Here is a 12,053-nt window from a genome sequence, read left to right on the forward strand (position 1 = left end):
ATATATATATATACATTCCGTATGTTATATACAAAAAGTATACACTTTTTCGGCTACCGAATATAAATAATTTATGGCGCGGGCTAATAGTAATAATACCCAAAAAAAAAAATACTCATTTAATTCAACGTTAACTCTCTCTCTCTCTCTCTTTTCTCTCTCCCCCTATTAAATTTTTTATAAGAATAATAGTGGCTATCATTAGAAAAGGAAAATATGAAATAAAATAAAAGTCAGAGAAAGTTTTTTTTTTTTTTTTTTGGAGGCACTAGTGGGGTAGTAATATTATATCATCGTCGAGGCAATAGGCAATAGGCAATAGCTGGTGAGGTGTGTTTACACTGCTGGAGTGTCCAGTATATAAAGGGAGTCTCAGGCCCAAGCCTTATACCTCACAATTTCTCTCTACAAAGAGAATCTCCAAAAAAAAAAAAAAACACAGAGGCAGAAATCATAAACCTCTGTTTGTTGCCCTTCCGCCGTTCCATTTTCCTTAACCCCCAAATCTCATTTTGGGGTTTTTGAAAAAAAATTCTGCCGTTCAATGATTTATACCGAGTGAAATCAATTAATCAATCGTTTTCTTTTGTTGTTTCGTTGTTGGTTTGATTTTTCCGTGGAGCAGAGATGGCAAAAGCTATCAGCCTCGAAGAGATCAAAAATGAGACTGTTGATCTGGTAAATCCAATTATTTTCTTCTACTGTTTTTGTTTATTTTTCATCTTTGCTATACTGGTTTTTGTGAATAAGTTTTTTATTCAATTTGGTTATAAATATTGCTCTAGCGATCTCAATTTTCCATGGAAAATGAAAAAAGGAAGTAAAATAAAGGGAACGAATTTGAGGAAATCCTAATTTTAATTATCTTGCTTTGACCTTTTTCTTAGTAATTTCGTTGGACTATGATTAGACTGATCTTTTGTTTGTCTCCTTTGAATTATTTTCCCTTTTTTTCTATAGAAAAAAAAAAAGTCAAATTAAATGAGATGAGGAATTAGATACTTTGCTTTCGAGTATAGCATGCTTTTGTTTACTTTTACTTTACAATCAAATAAGTGTTTAACTGAAGTAACTGAGAGTCAATTTAACTAAAATTTGAAGCTAAATTAAATTTGTTCAATTTAGTATTTTAAAATTAAAATTTCGATGTATACAAATTATACGAAAAGTATTATAAGTTACAATTTTTCTCATGTCAATATGATAACAAAATATATTTTATAATATTGGTCAAACTTCACGCAATTTGACTATCGATAAACGAAATGATCATCTAAATAAACGGAGGTAGTATTATATTGCCTTGCTAAAATTCTTAACTTTGTTTTACTCGAGAAAAAAAAAAACTCTTTATTCCACTGATTTTATTTCTTCTCTAAATTTTCAGTACATAGATGCATAGTAAGTGTCTGTCTTTTGTGTGTGAATGTATAGAATTTGTCATATGCGTAGACACACTTTCACATGTGTGTATATGGATCTGTGTGTGTATATATATAGATCATGTCTGTGTACATGTGCTTATGTAATACTGTATTTTAATAACGGTGGTGGTGGTCGAACCAAATAATGTTAATTATGGAATATTATGATTTATTTCAAACAAAGTTGGACTTCACAGACTAGAAGTTATAATTCTTGCTTTACTTATTTTTGAATATATTATTTGCATCTTGTTGTATATTGACAGAATTTTTTAATTATTTTATAAGATAAAATTTGTTTCGTTCTGAATTTTCCTGGATATATAGTTGAATTAAGAAGTCAAATTTGAAATTGAGGTAGCATAAATTATTTTATTTTGGTATATATGTAGGTTATACGAGATCCATGATCATCATTTTTTCTTAAGTTATGACATATATGTTCACATGCTCATACATATATAAAGTTAAAAGAAAAAGCCAAAAAAAGATTGTGTAAAATTTTAAGGCTATATGTGAAGATTGTTAAAGTTTTGCCTTTTTCCTTCTTTATTAATTATGTTCACAAAAAAAAAAAAAAAGATAACTTATTCCTTCAATCTTCTTTCACGTGTTTGTTAGTTAGCATGATCTGTCACAGCACGATAAATACAGAAATATAAACAAGAAATAATAAATTCAAATTACCTTTATATCCTCAATAATAGAAATCAGATTCGTTTTATGCCCACACAAAAAAGTGAAATAAATTTGAGCATCTGATTCTACGGCTCCGTTTTCCTCGCATTATCCTGACCAATCATTATCATTTCTGATAGTGGAACACTTTTGCAAGTAAGAGGAGAAAATGAAATTTAAAACCCTTTTCCCAATAAAAAAAATCCTCAATTCTTGACTCTGATGCTTAGATCAATTCACTGAAAGCATAAGAAGAGAACCACGAATAATACACCTCATTTTTTGCACTATAAGTATAATTGAAAAATATTATGTATTACAAAGGAATATTGTAATAAACCTGGTTAATAAAATTGAATAGACTGTGGGAGTTCACGGTGAAAATTCTAGTTGACACAAATAAAGTCTTAGATAATTTCTTTTATTTGTCTCAATAAGTTAGATGTGTATTCGATTTGTGCTACTAAAAAAAGTAATAAGTGCATGATGAATTAATTGATATGTGTACAAATATTTTAAGATACTATCACCTTTAAGAAAATAAGATACATATTGTTATTATTTCTAAATGTGGTTTATAGGTTAAACCATGTCTTTTAGTGAAAGTTTCTGTCTGATTTATATTCGAGGGAATTTTCTATTGTACTTTTTCCGTGGTACCCTGCACTTGGTGTGGATAGTTGTGATTTGGGAATTTCAACCTTATTAACGGCTCTGACTTATTCTGATTTCTTTTTCACATTTTTCCATTTTTTCTTCCACTTTTTCCTTAAATAATGGTTCTGACTATTGACTACTGACAGCTTTTCTTGGATTCCGCAATTATTTCTATTAAATAAAACAAACTTAATATGTTTACTCCTCAACTTGGCCTTAATTTCAAAGATGCCCCATTAGAGTAGGCGGAGACAATGGGCTGTGGGCCCAGATTCTAGCGCGTGAATCCCACGCGAAGGTGCCCCATGTGGAAAGCGCGTGGACCATTATCCCTTCATGTTGTGCTTCTGTGATTGGTTGGCAATCCAAGGCCATTGTCTGAGGGTTGGGAGCTCCACTTTTTGGGGTCCACTTAATTATGGGACCCACATAGTGGAAAGTCAACTTAAATGACTCACACATCCGTATGACCTTTTGAATTATTCATGTGAATTACAGGTATAGAAAGGGATACTTATCAATTAAAAATAAATAAAATAAGAATCAAGATAGTTAGGCAAAAAAAAAATAGAAAATAGCAATACATTGAAACCACTATAATAATATTATATCAGTACCTACTTAACTAATGACATAGTTGTTTTTTGGTATTAATTATGATATAGTGTTGCTTTATGTATTTAGGAGCAGGGACATATATCTATTGAAAGTGATTAGCCCTGGGACTTTTTGTTTCCCTTTTTCAGTTCTTTTTCCTACATGATAAAGATGGAACCTTGGACTTATTATTTTCTTATTTCATTTTGGAACATCAAATACTAAAATCTGGATGGAATAGGAATACACAAAATTTATTTAACTTCTGTGCAAAAGGAAATGTCAGTTTTTTCCTCTGTATGCTTTTTATGCTCTTAACTATCAAAATTGGGTAATATCACATCATCAGATGACCTAGTTTATGGAGTTGATCACTTCAAGTACATGAGTTTCAATAGTAATTTTCTTGGATGTGTTTTAGCCACTACACTTGGTTCAGCTTAAACTTTCAAAGCTAACCTACATATGAAATTATCTAGTTAAAGTTTGTACACAGTGAAATAGTTATAATATATGGCCTTTTTCAATTTATGGATTGAACAAGAAATGTGACTAGGTTTTTATTAATTGTGGTGTAAAAAACAATTTGAAGATGAACGAGTAGGCTAATTTTGCTAATCGGCTGATTTATCTTCTTGAAATTGCAGGAGAAAATCCCCATTGAAGAAGTGTTTGAACAGCTGAAATGTACCCGGGAGGGTCTGAGTGCCGACGAAGGAGCCAACAGGCTTCAAATCTTTGGACCCAACAAGTTGGAAGAGAAAAACGAAAGCAAATTACTCAAGTTCCTTGGGTTTATGTGGAATCCTCTTTCATGGGTCATGGAAGCTGCTGCTGTCATGGCAATTGCACTGGCTAATGGAAATGGAAAGCCCCCGGATTGGCAAGACTTTATTGGTATCATTTGTTTGCTGGTGATCAATTCAACTATCAGTTTTATTGAAGAAAACAATGCTGGAAATGCTGCTGCAGCTCTTATGGCTGGACTTGCTCCCAAAACGAAGGTATCATCAAACTATCAAATCTGATTGAATATGCACAGGCTTTTTAAAAAAGAAAATGAAATACTAATGCTTCCCATTCTAAATTATCTGTTTGACCACAGGTGCTTAGAGATGGGCGTTGGAGTGAACAGGAAGCCGCTATTCTGGTTCCAGGGGATATTATTAGTGTCAAATTGGGAGACATCATTCCTGCTGATGCTCGTCTTCTTGAAGGCGATCCTTTAAAGGTTGATCAATCTGCTCTTACTGGAGAATCTCTTCCTGTGACCAAGAATCCTGGGGATGAAGTTTTCTCTGGCTCAACTTGCAAACAAGGTGAACTTGAAGCTGTAGTTATTGCTACTGGAGTTCACACTTTCTTCGGGAAGGCAGCACATCTTGTTGACAGCACCAACAATGTTGGGCATTTCCAGAAAGTGCTAACTTCCATCGGAAACTTTTGTATCTGTTCGATTGCTGTTGGTATGCTCGTTGAGATTATAGTCATGTACCCAATTCAGCACAGGAAGTACAGGGATGGAATTGACAATCTGTTGGTGCTCTTGATTGGAGGCATTCCCATTGCCATGCCAACTGTGTTGTCAGTCACTATGGCTATTGGATCACATAGGCTCTCCCAGCAAGGTGCCATCACCAAGAGAATGACTGCAATTGAAGAGATGGCTGGAATGGATGTGCTGTGCAGTGACAAGACTGGTACCTTGACTCTTAACAAGTTGAGTGTCGACAAAAACTTGGTCGAGGTGTTTGCAAAGGGAGTAGATAAAGAGTACGTGCTCCTCCTTGCCGCAAGGGCCTCTAGAGTAGAAAATCAGGATGCAATTGATGCTTGCATGGTTGGAATGCTTGCAGATCCAAAAGAGGTACATCTCTTTTCCGTTTGCATTTTCTCATATATGTGGACTATTTTTAAAATGTAAATTTTCATGCTTAAATTAACTTTACAATGAAATTTCATACTTAACCTATTTTGATTTCTAGGCACGAGCTGGTATCAGGGAGGTGCATTTCTTGCCCTTCAATCCAGTGGACAAGAGAACTGCTTTAACATATATTGACAACAATAACAACTGGCATCGTGCCAGCAAGGGAGCTCCTGAGCAGGTAGGTTTTCAGTTTCAATTACATTTTCTTTTGGTTTCCTGTATAAGTTTGAGTAATACACTTGTTACTGATATTACAACTTTGTTCTATTGCATCAGATTTTGGACCTTTGTAACGCTAAGGAAGATGTCAGGAGAAAGGTTCACGCAATGATGGATAAATACGCCGAGCGTGGGTTGAGATCATTGGCTGTCGCTAGACAGGTTTGTACTACTACATTTGGATTATTTTGAGTTTGAGGTATAGGCCCGAATATATGCTCTCTCCCTGCAGCTGTCTTATCGTTGTTTAACTTGTTTGTTTGCAGGAAGTACCAGAGAAATCAAAAGAGAGCCCTGGTGGCCGATGGGAATTTGTAGGATTGCTACCCCTCTTTGATCCTCCCAGGCATGATAGTGCTGAGACCATCCGTAGAGCTCTCAACCTTGGTGTAAATGTTAAGATGATCACTGGTAATACACTCAGAATCACACTCTTCCTCCAAGGCAATACTAGTTCGTGTATATGTAACTTACGGTTTTTGATTTCTAGGGGATCAATTGGCTATTGCTAAGGAGACTGGCCGTAGGCTTGGAATGGGAACAAACATGTACCCATCAGCATCTTTACTTGGTCAAGACAAGGATTCAGCCATTGCTTCACTTCCAGTAGAAGAATTAATCGAGAAGGCAGATGGATTTGCTGGAGTATTTCCTGGTGAGTGATTTTCTTTTTCGATTTTATCTTCTGTTTAATGGAAGTATTTACAACTACCAAACCTTAAATATGGATGATGAAAAGAGACTGATCATTTTCTTTTCTTGTTGCACAGAGCACAAGTATGAAATTGTGAAAAAGTTGCAAGAGAGAAAGCACATTGTGGGAATGACTGGTGATGGTGTCAACGATGCTCCTGCTTTGAAGAAGGCAGATATCGGAATTGCTGTTGCAGATGCTACTGATGCAGCACGAGGCGCTTCCGACATCGTGCTCACTGAACCAGGTCTAAGTGTTATCATTAGTGCTGTGTTGACCAGTAGAGCTATTTTCCAGAGGATGAAGAATTACACAGTTAGTCAATCTTTTCTCCTTAATATTTTATTCCAGTTGACACGTCTTAATTTTTCTTATAAAAAGCCCCATTAATTTCGTTCAACTTTTGTTTTGGCAGATATATGCAGTTTCCATCACAATCCGTATTGTGGTATGTCCTAAGTTGAAATTAAATGTGATAAAGACATTAACTCATTGGTTTTTTGAGGTTTGAGTTTCTTTGCTCTTGTTTTTCCTGTGTGCAGTTTGGTTTCATGTTTATTGCTCTGATATGGAAGTACGACTTCTCTGCATTTATGGTTTTGATCATTGCCATCCTAAACGACGGTAATGTCATTTCTACAGAGATCCTTTTGTCAACAAAATCATGCATTCACGTTCTACCTCGTTTGCCAGGACTGACATACTTTTCTTGGTCCAGGAACCATTATGACAATCTCAAAGGATAGAGTGAAACCATCTCCAATGCCCGATAGCTGGAAATTGAAAGAAATCTTTGCAACTGGTGTTGTTCTTGGAGGTTACCAGGCACTGATGACTGTTGTTTTCTTTTGGGCCATGCATGACACTGATTTCTTCTCGGTAAGGACTAAACATATTATGATTCTTTTACTCCAAATATTTTGTAGTTCCTTTTCTAATAACCATTTCTACCGGTGTCTTCCATTTTTTGCCACAGGACAAATTTGGTGTTAAGTCACTTAGGAATAGTGATGAAGAAATGATGTCTGCTTTGTACCTGCAAGTGAGTATTATCAGCCAGGCTTTGATTTTTGTGACCCGTTCACGCAGCTGGTCCTTCCTTGAACGCCCGGGAATGCTGTTAGTTATTGCTTTCATGATTGCCCAGCTGGTAAGTGTTGGACTTCTTCGACTAATATTAAAATCTTCTGATATCTGTTTTCTAGTTCTTCCGGATGTATGAAGTTGTTTTCTCGTGAGGTCCGAAAGCTAGTAGTACTAAACTTATTTATGCTTCAGGTTGCCACTTTAATTGCTGTATATGCCAACTGGGCTTTTGCAAGAGTCAAAGGATGTGGCTGGGGATGGGCTGGTGTCATCTGGCTTTACAGCATTGTTTTCTACTTCCCACTTGACATAATGAAATTTGCCATCCGCTACATCTTAAGTGGAAAGGCTTGGAATAACTTGCTCGATAACAAGGTATACTTTACTCTTCGCATGACCAACTGACATCCTCTTTAAATTCAATCGTTTCCGTGACTTGATGATCACTAACCATTTCTGACATTCGGCCTAAAAACAGACTGCTTTCACCACCAAGAAAGACTATGGCAAAGAAGAGAGGGAAGCTCAATGGGCACTTGCTCAGAGAACACTACACGGGCTTCAACCACCAGAAGCCACAAATCTCTTCAATGAAAAGAACAGCTACAGGGAACTGTCTGAAATCGCTGAACAAGCAAAGAGGAGAGCAGAGATGGCCAGGTATTTACTAACTTGTTCATTCTACAAACTTTCTAGTCCGTCTGAGTTTGGTAAACAGAATTTAATGTAACATTCTCTGTGTTGTAGGCTTCGCGAGCTGCATACTCTCAAGGGTCACGTTGAGTCAGTGGTGAAGCTGAAAGGTCTGGATATCGAAACGATCCAGCAGCATTATACAGTTTGAGAAAGCTAATGAATCTTATACAAGAAAGGGAGAGGCAGGATGAGAAATCCAATGTTAATTAGAGAACAAAGAGAAGCTTTTGGCCTTGACCAGATAAAAACAAATTTGTCAAGATAAAGGGGGAAAAACTTTTATCTTCTGTGATCTTCCCCCCCTCTATTTTTACTTAACTTCGTTATGTATTTTGATTTTGAAGCGCGGCCCATTGAAAGGGATTGTGTCCAAGTTTTTTCCAACATTTTAATGGTGAAATGACATCTCCTTGTAACAACACTACTTCTCTTCCAATTTCACCTCCTCTTTCTTTTTTCATTTGATGAGAGTGTCTCTCTCAGCTTTTTGCACATTCACTGGTGTATGTTACCCTTCATGAAAATGATATGAGTGAATAATGGGATTTCTTTTCTTGTTAACGCATCCAACTCTCTTCTAACTTGTTGCTTGTTAAAAAGGCAAACCTGCTTGGAAATTTGTTTGAAACGACTATCATCAGGCTTAGAAAAGTTAAGATTTCACTCTACCCTAAATTTCAACCCTTTGTATCGTTATTTTATTTTATGTGATATTATTTTTTGATTAGTCTGTTTAAAAAAGAATGACACTTTTCTATATTTGAAATAATTCAACATTAAATTTTTTATTTACCTTTAATGACATAATTTTATCACCACAAGTTTCAATAAACCCTTTTCCTTATTAAACTTCATGCACATTTGACTTATACCATATAATTGAAAGGGAGGGAATAATATTCAATGGACTTGCAATTGGCTCTTGGAATTTGGAAAAATCACTCTTGGTCAGATTAGGTGTTGCCAACTTTCAAATACAAGAAATTAAGATTTCACCATCACAACTTTAGGCCTACAATGACATGAGCATTAACCAAATTGACTCCCAGATTTGTACAAAGAGGCAATTGCTTTTTAACCGTAAAATACCTGCACAAAACTTTATCAAACATAAATTAATTGTCTTTATATGCTTTAGAATGAAATCATAAACGAAGTAGATCAGAAAGAATCCAACAAAATAATTTAAATAATTCTAAAGTCTCTTTCCTATTAGTATTTATCTTTGTATGTTTGTCATATCAGTGTCAATCTATTCTAAGATCCCAAAAACCAGTGGAATTCTGCCAGCCTATTGAAAACTAATGAGTGCGTGCTTAATGATCAATGGAGTATCATCTTTAAGAAATTCTCATATTTCTTAAACTTCGATTACCTAAAAATACACGTCAGTATGATTATTGTTTCATTTTTATAAATTGACACTATATATCAAAATTATTTTGAAATTAGATAAACATCAAATAACAAATAGCTGGAAAACTTGGTACAATCGTAATATTCGCATGTAGTTATATATGATATTAAAAGTTTATAAGAATAATTAAGATTTCTCATAGGATCATTAAAAAAAAAAGTGATTATACTGGACATTTGATTAGAAATAAATGTAGTAACTATAACGTTTAGGTTCGAGCCGTGGAAACAACCTCTTGCAGAAATGCAAAGTAAGGCTGCATACAACAGACCCTTGTGGTCCGGCTCTTTCCCGAACCCGCACATAACGGGAGCTTAGTGCACCAAACTGCCCGTAGTAACTATAACTCTTAAAAGGCATCTAGAGCCATTAGTAACACCACAATCTTTCAAGACTAATAGAGGCATCATGATAGATGGGGATGATGACATTATGCAAAAACGTTGAAAACTTTAATACAACGTGCCAATACCACTAAATTAAAGCCAATGTTATTGTTGGTTTATTGCCAAGGCGTTGAAAGATATAATCCCTCTGATAACGATGGATGATTTTTATCATTTCAAAATGAAGACATAATAATATATATTAAAAGTTCTAGTAAGAGGTCACTTTCTCTTTTAGCATTTTCTTACTCTTATAAGGAGGAAGTATATAACCATAATTCTTATCTTTGAGCATAACAATGAGCGATGTGAATTGTTCTCAATTCTGATCTTCATGTTGATGGGATGGTCTAGCCTATTTGGCCAAGCTTCTATAATCAGCTTATTTTGAGAAGTGTTTTTCTCAAAAGTAATTTTAAAAAAAGTGTTTTTGGTGAGAAGCGGTTTGTGTTTGGCTAATTAATTTGAAAAGCACTTTTGAGCAGTAACTAGTGTTTAGCCAAGCTTTTGAAAACTGCTTCTAAGTGTATTTTTCTCAAAAGTGCTTCTCAGAAAAGTGCTTTTGGAGAGAAGATACTTTTTTTTGCTTCTCAAAAACTGCTTCTGCTTCTCCTCAAAAGCACTTTTTTTCCTTCCAAAAGCTTGGCCAAACACCTCAATTTTTTGCCAAAAGTGCTTTTGGCCGAAAAAAACCACTTTTGGCCCAAAAAAAACTTGGCCAAACAGGCTATTCGTCAAATATAGGAATTAGTGGTATATAAAGTCTTTCAGTGAAAGTCTCCTATCTTCATAATATCCATACATTAGGCGTGACTTCAGTTGTCGTTGCCCTTTCCCCTGCTATTGTCCCCAATGTTAGGGATATACTGAGGAAACCGATAAACCGCACCAAATCGATAATTTGGAAAAAAGAAATTTAATTATGATTGGTTTGATTTGGTTTGGTGTTGGAAAAAAAAAATTCGGCGATAATTGATTTGGTTTGGTTTTAACTAAAAAATCAAACCGAAACCAAACTAATCCGACATTACATGTATACAAGTTTTTAATATATTTAATACATAAAATATTTATTGCAGCTTTAGTTTAAAAATATTTTTTAAAAACTTTTTCATAGTTTTTAACGTATTATTTCAAGCTGAACTTATAATTTTTGAATGCTCCAATAAGTTTTGTAGTCCATAAATGTTAGTAACTCAAATAAATTCTAAACCAAAATCAAAACAATAGTAATGCTATTAAAAGACATTGGATATCTATTTTTTAGTTTTTCATGGTTCAAATAAAATGTATAACTTATTTTTGTAGTGTTTAGTTATGTAAATAATAGTACTTATTATGTCCATTTTTATTATGGCTTATTTATAAGATTAATTTTATGCGATTTTATTAACTTTATTGTTGAATATTCTGCCTTACTAGGATTAAATAAATATTTGGAGCACAAAACCCTATGTTTTGTGCTATGAAAATTTTATGAAGAAAAAAAAATCAAAAAAGCCCAAAAATCCGAAAAACTCGAGAAAAATGAGATTTAAAAACTCAACTTTTATTGATTTGGTTTGGTCTTTAGATTTACTAATCCAACATAATTAGTTTGGTTTGGTAATCGAAAAACCCGAACCAACCCGACCTGGTACACTCCTACCCTATCTATTTGAAAAATAAACTAATACTATAAGAATTATGCATCATTTTCACTTTTACTAAACAAGACTCTTAGATCAAATTTATATTAAATGCCTCCAAACCCATCAAATATAACGGGCAACTGCATATTCAATTGTTTTAGTGCATCTTCAATGGTGCACTATTTTTTGCATCAAATTTAAATTTGGTATAAAATTTGGTTCTTTTTTTTTTTGCTCCAATGCAACACCAAATTTAGCACCATTTTAGTGTGTGAATAGTGTCACAGTGTCACACCAAATTTGGTGTGACACCATTTATCAACACCAAATTTGATTTATTATTATTTTATTCATCTTTTTATTTTTTTTGGACTTTTAATTTATCATATATTGTGTATAATTAATTTTTATATTAAGATCTTTATAATTTTAATTTTATATCCTATTTTTTTGATATATTATTTTTTGTATATATTATATTTATATAATATTATAAGTTAATTAATTGTTAGTATAATTGCATAAAAGAAATATAACCATTATTTAAAAAAGAAAAATGCAAATGTAAGATATCTAATGTTGCTAATATTGAAAAGTGAAAACTAAAATTTAAAAAAAAAATTAACAATACATAGAAT

At 33.8% G+C, this 12,053-nt stretch overlaps 1 protein-coding gene across 1 annotated transcript; it reads left to right on the forward strand.

The window, feature by feature from the left end:
* The first annotated feature begins 332 nt into the window (after nt 1-332).
* LOC109242940 (plasma membrane ATPase 4) lies at nt 333-8,443 on the forward strand. Its single transcript, XM_019409832.1, has 15 exons — nt 333-678; nt 4,004-4,360; nt 4,462-5,223; nt 5,342-5,464; nt 5,563-5,667; nt 5,772-5,916; nt 5,996-6,160; nt 6,276-6,514; nt 6,615-6,647; nt 6,742-6,823; nt 6,918-7,078; nt 7,176-7,349; nt 7,478-7,660; nt 7,764-7,945; nt 8,033-8,443. The coding sequence occupies exons 1-15, from the start codon at nt 628-630 to the stop codon at nt 8,127-8,129; spliced, it is 2,859 nt and encodes a 952-aa protein (XP_019265377.1). The 5' UTR covers nt 333-627; the 3' UTR covers nt 8,130-8,443.
* Nucleotides 8,444-12,053: the final 3,610 nt, after the last annotated feature.

This window comes from Nicotiana attenuata, unplaced genomic scaffold (genome assembly GCF_001879085.1).
Source record: "Nicotiana attenuata strain UT unplaced genomic scaffold, NIATTr2, whole genome shotgun sequence".
Classification (NCBI taxonomy): Eukaryota; Viridiplantae; Streptophyta; class Magnoliopsida; order Solanales; family Solanaceae; genus Nicotiana; species Nicotiana attenuata.